The sequence below is a fragment of the Gasterosteus aculeatus genome, chromosome 9 (assembly GCF_964276395.1).
Source record: "Gasterosteus aculeatus chromosome 9, fGasAcu3.hap1.1, whole genome shotgun sequence".
Lineage (NCBI taxonomy): Eukaryota > Metazoa > Chordata > Actinopteri > Perciformes > Gasterosteidae > Gasterosteus > Gasterosteus aculeatus.
The window spans coordinates 10,989,102-11,004,941 of NC_135696.1; the positions used below are offsets into that span (position 1 = coordinate 10,989,102).

The 15,840-nt window shown below is 46.5% G+C and overlaps 2 protein-coding genes and 1 long non-coding RNA gene across 5 annotated transcripts; 2 read left to right on the plus strand and 1 right to left on the minus strand.

Moving 5' to 3' along the window:
* Positions 1-7: 7 nt before the first annotated feature.
* Positions 8-6,814, plus strand: clgn (calmegin). 2 transcript variants are annotated; one of them, XM_040186597.2, is made up of 15 exons: positions 8-251; positions 1,645-1,923; positions 2,025-2,098; positions 2,220-2,278; positions 2,588-2,729; positions 2,814-2,895; positions 3,151-3,343; positions 3,499-3,688; positions 3,793-3,906; positions 3,994-4,150; positions 4,568-4,783; positions 4,955-5,071; positions 5,183-5,336; positions 5,458-5,630; positions 5,868-6,814. In XM_040186597.2, exons 2-15 carry the CDS (start codon positions 1,645-1,647, stop codon positions 5,940-5,942), a joined length of 2,025 nt encoding a protein of 674 aa, XP_040042531.2. In that variant the 5' UTR covers positions 8-251; the 3' UTR covers positions 5,943-6,814. The 2 variants fall into 2 exon arrangements, with proteins under 2 accessions (XP_040042531.2, XP_040042532.2); XM_040186598.2 differs by lacking the exon at positions 8-251 and adding an exon at positions 723-862.
* Positions 6,815-7,241: 427 nt separating this feature from the next.
* On the minus strand, positions 7,242-11,951 carry scoca (short coiled-coil protein a). Of its 2 annotated transcripts, XM_078080537.1 has the most exons (5): positions 10,623-10,982; positions 9,467-9,538; positions 9,286-9,366; positions 8,691-8,834; positions 7,242-8,473 (listed from the first exon to the last, which is right to left on the minus strand). In XM_078080537.1, exons 2-4 carry the CDS (start codon positions 9,483-9,485, stop codon positions 8,692-8,694), a joined length of 243 nt encoding a protein of 80 aa, XP_077936663.1. In that variant the 5' UTR covers positions 9,486-9,538; positions 10,623-10,982; the 3' UTR covers positions 7,242-8,473; position 8,691. The 2 variants fall into 2 exon arrangements, with proteins under 2 accessions (XP_077936663.1, XP_040042537.1); XM_040186603.2 differs by having other exon boundaries at positions 7,242-8,834; positions 10,623-11,951.
* An 854-nt stretch (positions 11,952-12,805) lies between these two features.
* Positions 12,806-15,583, plus strand: LOC144383371 (uncharacterized). The gene is made up of 3 exons (XR_013450736.1): positions 12,806-12,873; positions 12,962-13,070; positions 15,463-15,583. It is a non-coding gene; the product is annotated as an uncharacterized LOC144383371 (long non-coding RNA).
* Positions 15,584-15,840: the final 257 nt, after the last annotated feature.

Here is a 15,840-nt window from a genome sequence, read left to right on the forward strand (position 1 = left end):
CTGCACAGTGTGCGCATGCGCCGTGCTGAATCGCGGGACCCGTTGCTTACAGGGTTGTCCGTTACCCGGGACGAGCTGTCATCAGCGTAGCGTCCCTTTCAGCCCAGATCCGTGTGTCTACCAGCGGTACACGGCGGTCATTCCAGCAGGCGAAACGCACAATATACTTCCTGCATTGTTTTTTTAAAGAGGAGTATAAAGCTTTTTACCAAGATATTTTCTACGCAATTGAAAAAAAAGAAAGGCTCAAGGTTTGTGTGTGTGCGTGCGCGCTCCTTCATTCTCTCCCATGGCGACATTACTAACGTTACTGATATAGCAAGCTAACCGTTGCTGTCCATTTCGTCACTGTCAACACTCCCTTTCCGTGGCACGTTTAATTAATTAATGGGCTCGCCGTATAAGCCCATTGGTTTACCAGCTAAGCTCGTGTTGTGCTAGCGTTTGCTGTATTTAAGTTAATGATGAGCGCGATGTCTGTTCACGTAGCCTAGCTAGTTAGCTAGCTAGCTCCCCGAGCAGGTGTTGAAGCCATTTATCCAAAACGGTTTGGATATTGCAGTGTTCCGTGGCAGCCATGTTAGCTCCTCAACCCTTCCGCGTGACCTTTCCTGTGTGCCTCTGGACCCGGGGCTGGTACCGGTGGTTACCCGAGCAAAGGGGGTAACGTTAACGCTTCAGCGAAGCTGCACGGGGAACGAACCCGTCTATGCCAAGTGACATCCAGGTCGAATAACTAGGTCGGCGATAAATGCGTGTTTAACACGCCTCTAAAACCACGAGCTACGATCTACTGTAGCTGTTTATTACCATTTTACTCACTCACGGGATCTGTTCACGTTTCAGCCAGATCAACACGAGGGTGAGGAGTGTTTTAATGGCTGCCCTGCATGTGTGAAGCGCAGTTACAGTCTGTACGTCTTGGCTGTGTTGTGCATGTGGCGTTGTTCCGATGTGTCCCGTTGCTCTGCGTGGCTTGTGGCCTTCTGTCGGTAAATGTGACCCATCACTTGGTTGGTGTCGAAGGACAGCTGCAAATGGGAAAGCTAGCTACCCTGCACATTTATGGAAATGTTGGAGTGATACATTTCTTAAAAAAGGACAATGCATCTTTCATGACGAAATGGCCTAAAAATTCACAAGAAGGCCAATATTGAAATGATTATGCCTGTGGGGAATATTTGTATTTTTGTAAAGCAGCTGAACCCTCATAAAGTATCACGCTTCCACAGCAGTTAGTTCTTTTATTGACCCAAATAAAAATCTTAGAATAGAAAGACCAAAGAACTGACTCACTACTCAGTTTCGACTTCAAAGGTCGTGTTTGTCAAGAAGCCAATTCATTAAGGGTTCAAATGTGGCCACTTTTTACAACAGAAATATTAGGATTTTGTGAATAATCTCCCAAAAAATTAGGATACATTGTACATGTATTTTCTCTGTTACCTAGTAGAAGAACGGTAGCATGGGAACTAAAATCCCCCCCCCCGCCCCCGCCATTGCTCTCCATAAATAACATCTCACACCTGCCCCCTTTTTTCCCCATCCCCTTATACTTATACCACCCCCTCATCCTCACCATGCTCATCTCTGACGCCCTTATCGCACACTCAACCCCCTCCTATCTCTACCCTCCCCCCACAGATGAAGGTGGAAAGGGGGTGGGTGTGTTGTGTGCTGCTCCTGTCCTCGCTGGCTGTGGGAGCTGCGGCGCGGAAGCAGTTGGAGGTTGATATTTCAGACTTCGATGAAGATATGGGATTGGACGAGGAGGAATTAAAGGTTTTAATGTCAGAGGAGGAAGAGGAGGCGGAGGAGGAAGAGGAGGCGGAGGAGGCGACGGTGATGGATGAGGACCACTCGGATGAGACGGATGCCACAGCAAGTGGGAAGGCAGGAATAGATGCAAATGTCTCCTTCCAGGTCAGAAGTGGGTCACAGGTTCGATTGTCAAACTGAAGTGTGTAAAAGCTTTACACGCAGCCTCTAGACAAACCACTGATTCATGTTTCTCTGTTTGCCAGGTAACATACAAGACTCCCGTACCTACCGGAGATGTCTACTTCGCAGAGACCTTTGATGATGGCTCACTGGAAAGGTATATCCTGACAAATCTAACATAGCCTGCGACCACGGATAAACGTACACATTCGGTGGTCGTAGTGTGTTCCTGGTTAGTTGTGTGGAAGCTGAGGGGTTTATGATGTTGATCCCCACAGTTGGCAGCTGTCAAAGACGGTGAAGGGGGATGCAGATGATGAAATCGCCAAATATGACGGTTGGTCCTTTTTTCCCCCCCTTTTTTGCCTCCTCTGTTTATCTTGCCGTGTGCGATAAGAGCTTGAACAGAGGCACAACTTGCCGTTTTTATCTTGACCTCGCACAGACTGCCATGTACAATGTATTAAAGATAGTTCCACAGGCTCGCTTTCTTCTCTGGGGCCCCATCGCTACTGGCCGTGATAACACTTTGCAGTGTCATTGCTCTGTTTGGGAGACTTGACTGCGCATTAACGCACCGAACACGCTGAAGCTGTGCCAAAGCCGAGTCTGGGGGAATGAATGTCGAATGACTCTCTGGCTGTAGGGAAGTGGGCTGTGGAGCAGCTGAAGGAGAACAAAGTTCCAGGAGATCAAGGCCTGGTCCTCAAGTCCCGGGCCAAACACCACGCCATCTCCGCGATGCTGAGCAAACCCTTCGTCTTCCAGGATGAACCTCTGGTCGTACAGTGAGTTCCAACACCACGTCTACAAACCCATGTGAAATAATGTGACCCGACTTGTTGAGTTGATTTGTTGTCTTCTGGTGGCAGGTATGAGGTGAATTTCCAGGACGGCATTGACTGCGGTGGCGCATACATCAAACTGCTTTCAGACACTGGCCATCTCAATCTGGTTGGTATACGTGTTGTCGTTTTCCCTTGCTCTATTTATCCGTGAGATTTTTCATATACACAGGCCATTTTAAGGCCATATCTTTCAAAAGTATGAAACATCAATGTACTTTATAAAGCTTTTGTTGATCTGTTAATACAAAACCTTTAGGGCATTGCTCCTCTGTTTGGTGTGCAACCGGGTAGTTCATCCAGATGTAAAAGAAATTGGCTTACTTCATTTACTCTCTAAAAGACCGTTTTCTCTTCACTTCAGGAACAATTCCATGATCGCACAGCGTACACCCTCATGTTTGGGCCAGACAAGTGCGGCGAGGACTACAAGCTGCACTTCATCTTCCGCCACCAGAACCCTCTGAACAAAGACCTGGAGGAGAAGCATGCCAAGAGGGCGGACGTCGACCTCAAGAAGTTCTACACCGACAAGAAGACTCACCTCTACACTCTGGGTACAGACGCAACTTGTAGAATGTGGATGTCTTCATATCCGTCCACCATTAGTCCTTTAAATCTAATAGCTTACAGACCACAACAACTTTTCTTTTTTTCTTCTAAATGTACACTTGTGGTCGTTGATTTATTGCCCCCCCCTCCTGTTTTTTAGTCTTGAACCCAGACAACAGCTACGAGATGTTCATAGACCAGTCTAGCGTGAGCCGCGGCAGCCTGCTGAACGACGTGGTGCCTCCGGTCAATCCGCCCAAAGAGATCGACGACCCGCATGACTCTAAGCCGGAGGACTGGGACGAGAGGGCCAAGGTTCCCGACCCCGAGACGGCCAAGCCCGACGACTGGTGACTGCAGATCACATACTCGTAGACAGTGCAGATTGGGGGTTTGATTATTGGGCCCCGGTGACCCCGTCACCAGTAACAAACAAGGGCGGTGTGTGTCTCAGGGACGAAGAGGCTCCAGCAAAGATTGAAGATCCCGACGCTTTGAAGCCAGAGGGCTGGCTGGACGACGAACACGAGTTTGTCTCTGATCCCAGCGCCGAGAAACCAGAGGACTGGTAAACACACACCTACTCCAAACGAAGCCACAGTCTGCAGGGGTTTTTTTGCGGTGAGGAACTGATCCGGCTCTTCTCTGTGCGCAGGGACGAGGAGATGGATGGAGAGTGGGAAGCCCCGCAGATTCCTAACCCGGCCTGTGAGACGGCCCCCGGCTGTGGGGAGTGGAAGCGTCCCCAGATAAACAACCCTGAGTACAGGGGCAAGTGGAAAGCCCCTCTGGTGGACAATCCCAACTATCAGGTGACTGACTAAAACAGGCGTTTAGGGCTTATCAGAATTGTATTTGATTTCTCTTTTGGTAACTTCTTAGCTTTTTTTTTTTTTCTTCACCCGTCGGTGTCTGCTCTGTGTCTGTGTGCGCGCTGCATAAGCTCCACAGGGAAAAGGGACAGAGGCAGCGCGATCAACTTAAAAGTTGCTTACGTTCATTTATATGTAAAATGAATATCGCAGCGCCAAAAATGATTACACGCGATTTCAGAGAGTGTGCGATATGTCATTTTATCGCATATTGCGACAGCCCTACACACTACAGCACTCTGCCAGTTCAATGTCTACTACTTGTGACCCCTCTGACCTGTCCGGTTGGAGATGCTGAATGTCTGCGCTCCAGCTGAAGCCGTCCTAATTGTTTTCTTCGTCCTTCTTTGTCCCCAGGGAGTCTGGAAGGCGCGTAAAATCATTAACCCGGAATATTTTGAGGACCTGCAGCCGTTCAGGATGACGCCTATCAAGGCCGTGGGCTTGGAGCTGTGGTCCATGACGTCCGACATCTACTTCGACAACTTCATCATCACCTCTCACAAGGAGGTGGCTGACCGCTGGGCCGCCGACAGCTGGGGACTGAAGAAACTGGTGGCCAGCGCTAACGAGGTCAGTAAGGGCGAAAGGGAACATGGAGCAGCAGCCTGCCAGACACTGGCATTGTTACTTTGTGCATATGATTTAGTAGAGGCCGTCAAGTGTCTGAGACGAGGGTTCACAAATGCTTATTCTTTGCTCTCCCCCTCTGGTCCTTTGTCCTTTTGCGCTCCAATCCATCAGCCGGGGATCTTTGCTCAGCTGACCATTGCAGCCGAGGAACGTCCGTGGCTCTGGGTGATTTACATACTGACAGTCGGCCTGCCCGTCAGCCTGGCTGTGCTGTTCTGCTGGCCCAAGGTACCGAGAACCAAATGGGACACATGTGTATATTGCGTCTTTTCGGATCGTCAATTTAAGCAGAGCTTTAACGGGACAAGCCTGTGACGCCACGTACTGTTTGTTATGTAGAAACCCGATGAAGACTACGTGTACAAGAAGGTGGATCCTCCCCAGCCTGATATAGAAGAAGAGGAGGAGGATGAAGAAGAGGAAGAAGATGAGGAGGTAGCAGGAGAGAAGGAAGGCAAAGCAGCTGACGCTGCAAAGGGTGTTCCAACGGCAGGTTAGAGGGTCTCACTCACACACACACACACTGCTGTGGTTTGCGTATTCAAGTATTGCTACAATATTCTACTCATGTTTCTTTGTTCTTACTTTCATCGTTACTGTCTCGAAACCAACAGAAGTGGCTGAGGAGGAGAATGAAGCCAATGCGGGAGGTGACAACCTAGAGGGGGATGAAGAGGAAGAGGAGGAGGAGGAGGAAGAAGGGGAGGAGGAGGAAGAAGGGGAGGAGGAGGAGGAGGAGGAGGGAGAAGAGGAAAGCAAAGCTCCTGAGAGAACCTTAGAGGAGGAGGTGGGTGTCACTGATTATTGTTCCATTTCTTCATTACGATTGCGGCCATGTATTTCTCTTGTTGGCATTTAATTAAATCAATGTTAATTGTTAATGTTAAGTCTACACACCCAGTAACACGAGGTTAACTCTTCACTTGAAATGATAGAGGGATGTTTGTTTGGTTTTTTTGTCTCATCCATTAAATTTGCTTTTTTCTGTCCATTTCTTTTCTTTTATTCCAATTTTGCCCCGCAGCCAAAGGAGTTCGGAGACGTCGCCCAAGAGAGCCACAAACAAGCTGTGAGAAAGAGGAGGGTACGGAAAGACTGAGGGGGAGAACCCCACGCCTCCTGTCTCCTTTCTCCCCCGATGCGGAGGAGGTCGTTTCAGCTGCTGCTCCGCCCTTTCTGAGCATAGCAGCATGTATTTCTTCCAAACCGCCTGTTAGCCTGCAGCCCCCCCCCCCCCCAGCCATCACAGGGACAGTTTCCCGCACTGGACTCTGCCACCCCCATCTCTTCTTCCCTCTCCCTGTCTCCCGCTCATTGGACGATCAGACGAATCATTCCACTGGAGATTCTGTCCATTTTAAATGTTTCCCCCCATCTCAAGCTTCCACACTTTCTTGGTCGTTTCTTTTCTTCTCTTAGCCGTTGCTGTCAAAAATGCCCGTCAGCCCAAAGAGGCCCACCTCCTGCACCTGTGTCCCCGCTCACCTCGTCTCTGAATATATCCCGTCCTAGTCCCACCAGTCCGTCTCCTCTGAGGAGGACGGCGGCCGATGGTCTGCAAAGCATTTCACAACATGTCGTACGGGCTACATCTCAGAAGTTGGTCTTTATTCTTATGTCCAGTTTGCTTTAAAGAACATGTTCGAGGACACGGCTGGGCAAGCGTCCCTTGGCTGGTCGAAGTTGTTTCAGGTTCCAAGAACAGGCCGGGAGGAGAGGACGCCAGGCTGCTCGACGTGTCATTGCAGAGTTGAGACATTTCAGGCGAGAAATGGCCTTCAGCTTTGGTTGAGAGATGTACCTCTTGAAAAAGGATGTTCTGTTCAGATTTTAGGTAGTTTGTAAGGAGCCTCAGTTCCTCTTGTTTTTCTATAGCAATTTAAGAATTGAGGATCAACACAGACCCTATTTATTTATTTGTTTAAGGTTTGTGTTATGTTGGTAAGAATAAAGATTTAATATTGCAGTGTTTGGAATGACTTGAGGCAGTTTTCTTAAATACGATATGCCATTGATGTGCTTATTCTGAATCCGTTTCAAAGGTCTACGTGACCGAATGCCTCGGCCGTTCCTTGTCAGTAAAACAAGATTACACCTACGGAAACACACCTCATTCAGTCAGTGCACAGCGGCGCTTCCCCAGGAGGTCTAGACTAGCTTGTGTTCAGATCAAACATTATTGCCTGGGGAAAAACATCAGTGATAATTTGTTTTATATATTATTGTCTCAAGCTTTTGTAGCTAATGTTCTGGCAGAAATCCCTGTTTACATTTGTTGGCAAGTTGTACATTGCTCTTGAAAATAAAACAATATTTAATACAAATTTTAAAATATTCTGTTGCACACCTGAAAGTTAATGCAGGGTTGGTCAGTTGACAAAAGACCCCCAAAAAAGAGTGACCTTCGGGTTTTTATTAAAAAAGAAAAAAAGAAAAAGGGCAAAGCTGGTACCAGTGTATGTGGGGCATTTTCAGCACGCCAGACAGAAATTCTACTGTAAAACTGTTAAATATTGAAATAACCTCAACTTACATCTTATACAGTGTTGTAGCCTCCCCTAATATTACTATGTCCAAATGTTTGAAACAGCACCACAGTCACTTGATCTTTACACATAAATTACTGCTTTCTAGACATTTTACGGATGGATACTTACATTTAAAAAGGTAATGCAAATTTGTTCAGAATACATTACTTTCCATCCTCACTTGTTTTAGTCCTGGATGACACACCCTCCACTCTGCTGTACGCTGAAGACATCAGCACATTTACAGTCAAACCCCTCCTCCAGCAGGTGGTGTCCTCCAGACCCGTCTCAGTGGATCAGAAGCACTCCGGCCCTTTTAAGAGGAAACCCCCCCCATACAGGATGTAATAACGCTGGGTTTGTCTCTGAATCAGCTAAGCTGCATTAATGTCCATCTCCTTTGTCTCTTACAATAGTCTGGGCCACAACACTCACAGGGTTATAAATACTTTTAAGTACAAAAAAAAAATTGTAACTTTGTTTAAGAAATGGAACCACTCAATAAAACACTGATGTTAAGTTGAGATTTACATTTTCATGAAGTCTACATAACTAGCTCTTTTATGGTACCTATATGTGTCTAGTAGCTTTACACAATCTATTTCAGTGATTATTGATTTAATAACATTTTATTAGATATACTCCACTTTCAAATAAAAAATAAATAAAAAGCATACATGCAATCCAAATACATTTTATTCTCAGTAATACTGTTCACTTTGCCTGCTTTTAAAATGGTAGAATACAGCCATGTTTCATATGGACACGATGACATCCACGACCTCCCGAAAAACTCAGATCCAGCTGATGTAGAAAGTATTTTACAAAAAGAAATCACAAACCAGTTTTGAAATGAGTCGTTCGTGGTGAGCCAGTATTTCTGATATTTCTGATTTGTTCTGCTTACAGGTCAGTTCGAGACGGGAAAACCTTCTGTCCCCAAACACAAAAGCAAGCAGGTAAAGCCAAACTACGAATTATTTTACAGATACTACATTGACGGAGCGCATTAAGAAGAAACTCAAGGTACAAATGTCCCATCACCACTTCATGTCCACGGTCTGGTTCTGCGGTTTGGAGAGGGAGCTGCTGCCAAACAGACCTGGGTCAAACGACCATCAAATTCACTTAATTCTGAGTCAGCGGCGGAAACGTGTGGAAAAAGTCAGTTTAGTTTTTTTTGATCATTGAATATTTAGTTTTGACTGTGGTGAGTGAGCTGTACGGGTTACAGGGACCCAGGTCTGGTGAGAAAACAAAGCCCTCTCCATGTCTCGGTGGCGGGTTCCTCCTCCCAGCGGCCGCCCGGGGACTCGTACCTCACTTCCGTTTGCCCTTAGTGTCGGTGGTCTGAAAGACGCTGGAGGCAGACATGAGGTTCTCAATGTACTGCCCGAGGACTTGGTTCTCCGATTTCAACTTCAGGTTCTCCTCCTTGACTGCGTCGACCCGCGCTGACAGGTCTGGAACAAAGACAAAGTGACTGTGTGACTCAGTTATCAAATTCAACATTTGTATTCCCCGTCTTTAATGCAACTTTCATACTTATAAAATGAATCAGATATTTAATCATTTTTCCAACACAATCACCACATCTGCAGTTTTTAAATAGCGTTAGCGAATGTGGAAAGCAGATGGAGGGAGAGTGTAGGGCCGGTCATCTGAGTGCATTAGAGCATCAAGACAGCGCAGCAGCAGAGACGGCGACAGCACAGGGAGAAGCATCCAGAGCTTTAAAACGCCGGCTAACAAGGGCACAATGGTTCTGAGAGGGCAAGAAGAATGCTTGGGTTCATATTTGACCTGGTCTTTATAATAGAGCAAGACGAGGGCTTGCACAGATAACGATGTGTGTGTGTGTGTGTGTGTGTGTGTGTGTGTGTGTGTGTTAGAAGAAAGTGATGTGCTTGTTACCTTCTAGCGTGTGCTGAAGTTCCAACACTTGATTTATTAACCTCGTCTTCTCCTCCATCTCCACCTGGTTCTCCATGTCTCCTGCAATAGATCCAAAAGGTTGCGTTACCTTAGAAGCACCTGGACTATATGATGTCATTTTTACCACGTGATTCACAAAGTCGCGTGCATGCAGACGTACCATCTATATCGCAGTTCATGATGAAAAGTTCGTTCTCCTGTTTAGTATACAGGGCTGCAGATCCACCGTCCACTGGAAAACAAACAGTGTCATAAAGCAGCAGCTAGCAGAGATTCTTGCCATCATCTAGTTCTCTGTTTGTGTGAATAACATCACTTGGCTGGGGAGTACGATTTCCCTGGAAACGTTTTCAACAAGGTGGCAGGAGGAACTAAGTGTGATCACAATCTTATAAGTAGAAAGGTTGCCTGGTGGGGAGAAAACGTTCAAATAAACGTCATGTTTTCAGTAAGGGAGCCTCAGCTCCTGCATCCCAGATCCACCTGTGATCATTGCAGTTAGTAAACGATGGAATAAACAGTCACATTCTACATGTTGTGTGAAATCCCACATTTCCTTGGTCAACATATTACATCATGAATGCTTTTGACTACGTTAGGTGCACTTTGGTTGATGGAAGGAGGCCAAAGAATCATCCCTGACTTTAAGTAAAGTAGTTTATGTCGTAATGTCCCATCGGCTGTGACATGAAGTTTGGGCGTGTTGCCCCTGTGCTGCTGGAGGAGCTGACACCGCACCCATGATGCGATGCTGCGATCTCATCTCATGAATAAAACGAGCGCCCGATGGCCGAGAGAGCAGCTGATCGTTCAACGTCAGTCCGTCCATTAGTCCAGATAACGTTACTTTATTGCGGCCCTGCTCGTCATTTCGCCTTTCCTGTGAATAGACGGGAGAGCTGCAGCCGGTCCTGCATTTTCTCGGCATCGTCCGAACACAACTGGACTTCCAAATACATCGTGACGTCTGGCGTTCGCGAGCTGACGTTCGGGCGTGTCCGATAATAGAAGCGTATACCGTTGTTAGCTGTGCGGCTAAGCTAACCGACGTGAGCTTAATAGCTAACGTTACACCAACGGAATAACCACTTCAACCCGGAATTTCGGTGTCAGTTACTCCCCAGAAGCAATTATAAAATGCAATTATCTAGCTCGTCTGCTGTTTAGAGGCGACTCTCTGGTAAATGCATTTCATAAACGTTCTGCCATCGCTAACAAGCTAACTGCTGTTAGCCAGCGTTAGCTTCTAACCCGACCAGGAAACCTTAGCTGGGATTTAGCTCCTCGGGTTTTTGCATTTTACACAAAAGACTCACCGACAGCAAGAAACGTCTTCTCCGTTCAGCGGAGCGACCCTGTAAACAGAGCAGAGGCTGTGATGATGATGATGATGAGGAGGAGGAGGAGGATGATGAGAATAACGACGATATCGACGTCACCGTGTGTGCGTGTCCACACCGACCGACAGGGGGGGGGGGCAACACACAAACACACACACACACACACACACACACACACAGGCCTCACTGATGCTCAGGCCTCCAGTCATTCCCACTGGTATAACATCACGTAGATTGGACAGTCAGAGCTGCGGTGGCAACGGATCCCCAACAGACCCCCGTCTGTTTTTGTTTTGGTGCATCTACGTTTCTTTCCGTCTGTCCGTCTGCATGAGTGCATGAACTTTCCTACACGTCTGGGTGTAGTATTTGTTCAGCCCTCTGTGCTGCGTCTGCTTGACCTCTGGGGGTCACGTGCTGCTGTGTGTTGGCCGAAGGCCATCTACGAGGGGTCCGCTCCCTGCACCTCGTCTGTCATCCTCTCCTTTGCCTTGTTCCCACCATCTGTGTGTACGTGTGCGCTACGCGCTCAAACCGCTCCTGGGGTTTGACAAAATGATCTTGACCCAAAGTCTGCCTTGTTTGCTTTCACCGAATGTTTGAACCGCGTGATGGAGTTACCACGACAACCGTCACCAGGGCGGCAGCCACCGGAGGACACCGGAGGTTATTGATTGGACTTGTCTCTGATTATTATGAGATAAATCAAGATTTTGTCTGTGCTATTGTCACTTTCACAACAAATTGTCAGCATAATGTTGTATTTAAAGTGACAAAATAATCATGAGTAGTAAAACATAACGTAGCCGCGTTTCAAGAAGACAGCAACAATCGTCACACAACAAGTATTATGTAATAACAATGCTGTGTTTAGTGTTGTATTATAAAGGATTTAGATTGGAGGGAATTGTTCCCCATGGTCATTTGGAACTTCTGATATTCAACTAAATGTTTTTTTTCTGGAAATTAAGTGAAAGAAAAAGGTTTCTGCCTATTAGATATGTAGCCAAATAAAAAGAAAGGCATGCAGCTTGTGAAATTGTGCAAATTAAATTATTTAATTATATTATTTTTTAAGTATAATATTATATTATTAAGTTTGATTAAATGGGTATTTTGAATGCTGACAAAAAAATCCCTTCCCACCCAAAGCGCATGTTCCATATTAATAATGAATGTTTGATGGAGCTGTGATAACGCTGTGTATGACAATGTCTATAAAAAAACCCACATATAACATAGAATTCCACAACTCAAAGGGTTCAATGGGAAGGATTTAGCTTTACTGATAGAAGCTTCTCATCTGACGTTAAGAAAAGGAGCTGCAGTTTAAAGGAAACTTTACAGCGGTTTGATTTGCGCGTGCCCAAAAAAATAAGTGCAGAAAAGTGCTTACTTTGAGAAAAAATACAACCAAATCAATTGTCCTTTGATGATTTACCAGTGTTGTCCTCCAGAGAGCTGCCAGTGAACATCCCATCATTCACGTCCTTCTCGGCATCTAAGGCCTGAGTCTCCCTCCTTCCAGCATGTTCCCTTTTCGCTTTTGATAACAGCGACTCAAACGTTAGTGTCGGAGCTTTCTCTCTGTTTAAACTCTTGCTTACTCTCGCTCTATTCTTCAAGCCCGGCCTTCAAACACACCTGGAACATTCACACAGTCACGGTTACCTGACGGGAGGCTCGAGTTACAGGGACATTGTGAGAATGGGTTGCCGCGGTGACCACTGGACAATATCATAAGCAGACATCAGGAGACTCACATGAAAGGGGATCCATAAAGGCAGATCGGAGGCTCAAACACACACGCGCACACACACACACACACATTAACCTGAACTACAGGAACAGGCTGTTAACGTAAACACAGTCAGCTGTTCCGGCTCTTTCTTTGGTCTGTTCTTCTTCTTCCATTTCGCTCACTGACCAGAATCAGAACCAATTGTTTGTTTATTTTCACCTTGTTGAGCAACACCTCAGAGCAGTGTGGACCTGGACATCAGCGGGGCGGACATGAGCGCAAAACCACTCTCATCAGGCGTGTGGGAGCAGCCTGCACTCTGCTGGTTAAAGGTGAACACTGCAGATTGGGTTCCATCTGGGAGCGACCTGCAATGACGGTGCAGATTACACACACACACACACACACACACACACACACACACACACACACACAGAGCAACGAGGAAGTCCTGAGGCCTTCGTGGTCTATGGCTTCATGTTGAAGGTAAGACAATACAATAAAATATTAGTGATTTTAATGAAAATGTAAATCTGTGATGCCTTTTTGATCTTGTATGTTTTGTGGAAAACAGGCTACACAAAAGGATACTTCAAGATGCACTTGGCAGCTCGTGGCATGTTTGAGTGAAGGAGTTTGTTCAGTCGTCATGGAAACAGCCCAATGGTCCCCGCACAACCTAAGTAGGAAAAAATGTCAATCTACATCTTCAGGAGAGGACCCTGTGTTTAAAATCCTAAAAACTCAAGCCGATGTGGTTTTACAATTGTTTGGGTAAAAAGAGGACTTCAATCATCCCGTTTTTCTACTTTGTTACCACTGAATGATGGAGATGAATGGTGATGCTAGAGAACTCAAATGCTGCTCAAAGATGTTCACCTAATGATAGTGTAAAGGCCTAGAAATACTATGTAATATAGCATAATAAGAGAAACAAGGACAGTAACAGGCGAGTCAGATCGGGTGTTGAGGTCAAGCCGGCTCTAAATAACAACTTACATATGTTGCAGATAGCATGAATTACAGCAGCATGTGATTTTGTTGTCCGACAGATGATTTGTTTTTCATCTTTTTCTGTGTCCTCGCGTGTGTTGTGTGTTTGTACGTGTGCGGATGGGCTCACGCTCACGTTTGCCGGTGCTGCATTCCGTCTATGCTCTATGCTGTTTGAGTGACCTCGAGGATCAGTGTGTCTGCTTTACGTTTCGTCGTGTGGGAGTGTGTGTGTGTGTGTGTGTGTGTGTGTGTGTGTGTGTGTGTGTGTGTGTGTGTGTGTGTGCGAACGTGTGTTGTTTGCGGAGGATTCACCGGCCCCATAAAGCCAGGAAGACAATGGCATTTATGAGAGCTATTTCCAGGGGGAAGGGCAGCCACAGTAACAGTGTGCTGATAATCCAAACCTTATTGGCTCCCCTTTAGCCCCGCTGCTGACCACAGATCAGCTTTACCACTCACACGGTATCGACCCCGGAGACACCAAAGCAGCGGCTCCCCTGTTTAGATGCTTTGAATGAAAAAGCCAGGTGTGCATTTATTAGTGATGTGTGTGTGTGTGTGTGTGTGTGTGTGTGTGTGTGTGTGTGTGTGTGTGCGCACTGGTCACTTCTAACACCTGCGATACTCTGGGCCCCAGAGAGAGTTTGACCTCAACACAACCTGCAAGCAGTCAACTGAAACACTCACCACAGCTTCATACTGACAGGAAGTCAAGCCAATGAGAGACGCACAGTGTCGGACCTTTACGGCCCCTGGGTGTGTGTTTGTGTGTTGTACATTTTTCTCTGTTTCTGTATACTAAATGTGCAAGTGTATGTTGTCAAAATCTCCAACCAGTGTGCTCGTTCTGTTCTTTCTCTGTGTACATATGTGAGTAGTTAATTATTGCTAAGCAGCGACATGCAGGAAACCAGAACAAGATCAGAAGCACTATTAGCTGCCGAGAGAGAGAGAGGGAGAGAGAGAGGAGGGGGGGAGGGTTTACATTGGCATTACTATTCTCTCCCCTCTCTCCCCTGTGATAGTCTACAGACCAGATGCCCACTTTGGCACCAACGCTCTGCCAGTGTTATGCTAGGCATTGGACACACACACACACACATGGACACACACACACACACACACACACACACACACACACGTACACACAAAAACAGTCACGCACGCACAGGGAGGAGAAGAGACTGTAAAAAGAGCACTCTTCCATCTGCCCATCTGCAGCTAAACTGGTACTGAGCACATCAGCATCTTTGTGTCTCCCTACAGTCGGTGTGTGTCTGTAAGTGTGTGTGTGTGTGTGTTAGTAGGTGTGTGAGTGTGTGTGTTTGTTTGTGAGAGAGAGAGAGAGAGAGAGAGAGAGAGAGAGATCATGTATGAATGAGTCCAACTGTGAAAATCTGCCTTTTGGTAAAAAGAAAACCCCCCCGTGGGTGTGAAGTAAAGGTCAAGGCTAACAGAGGAGGCCAAACACACCCAAGGTGGATCCAAAATCCAAACTCCATGTTATAGACATTAAGCCAACAATGACATTGTAGGTTTTTTTTAAGTTGTAAAAAACAACAAGAAATGTTCTGTCATTTCCTCAATGTGACGCACTACCTGGTTGTAATTAGTTTGTACAACACGGCGAGACACAGTCAAGAAATGAGGAAACGTGCTGTTTTCTCTGATCTCTCCAATGAATAGTGAAATAGAATGCGAGTACAAACATTCCTTCCCAAGTTCAACATATCAGGGTGGACACAGTGACCACTTTTTATTCTGATTGTAACAGTTGATTCCCTTTTTTATGGGGTGGGAATATAAACCAAGAAAGAAAATGTACCTGTGTTTTCATTCCAGAGTAAAGCGAGAAAGACATGGAGTAATAATCCTTCTCTCTATCAGAGAGACGAATCTGTAACTTTCCAAACTGTGTACAAGTAGCTGTGTCTCATCAGGGACACGCTTAGAAAGACACTAAAAACATTGAAATAAAATAAAGATGCTGGGTTGCACTGTGTGTGTGTGTGGGGGGGAGGGGGAGGGTATATTGCTTTATCCATTTGACTGACGTAATTCTGCTCAAATATTCCCCAGTTTACGGGCGAACGAGGCCTCTTTCCGTCCATCCCTCCGTTCCTCCCCTTCCAGGAAAAAGTCCACTCCGGGATTTCCACGCAGCCATGAAAGGCTACAGTGTTAGTTTACGATCTTCCCCAACATGTTTCCCCCCTTTCACCTCCCCCTTCTCCCTCACTCTATTCACCCTGCCTCAATCTCATCCCACTCACACATACTCTGCAGGGGGAGCAGACACACACGCACGCACACACACACACACACACACACACACTCTTGAGTGAGTGGAGGAGTCGCCTGCACACTTTAACTGCCTTCTCTTCTGACTGTGTGTCACAGGGAGCAGTGGATTCGTCAGCGGTGGAGGGTTTGTAGCAGCAGTCTCTTTACCTGCTC

Excerpts from the sequence above, each read along its gene's own strand:
- clgn (XM_040186597.2), top strand. The coding sequence starts at position 1,645 with ATGAAGGTGGAAAGGGGGTGGGTGTGTTGTGTGCTGCTCCTGTCCTCG. Across the intron at positions 1,924-2,024 it reads ATGCAAATGTCTCCTTCCAG|GTAACATACAAGACTCCCGT; the intron begins GTCAGAAGTGGG and ends TCTGTTTGCCAG. Across the intron at positions 2,896-3,150 it reads ACACTGGCCATCTCAATCTG|GAACAATTCCATGATCGCAC; the intron begins GTTGGTATACGT and ends TCTTCACTTCAG.
- scoca (XM_040186603.2), bottom strand. Across the intron at positions 8,835-9,285 it reads ACTTCAGCACACGCTAGAAG|ACCTGTCAGCGCGGGTCGAC; the intron begins GTAACAAGCACA and ends TCTTTGTTCCAG.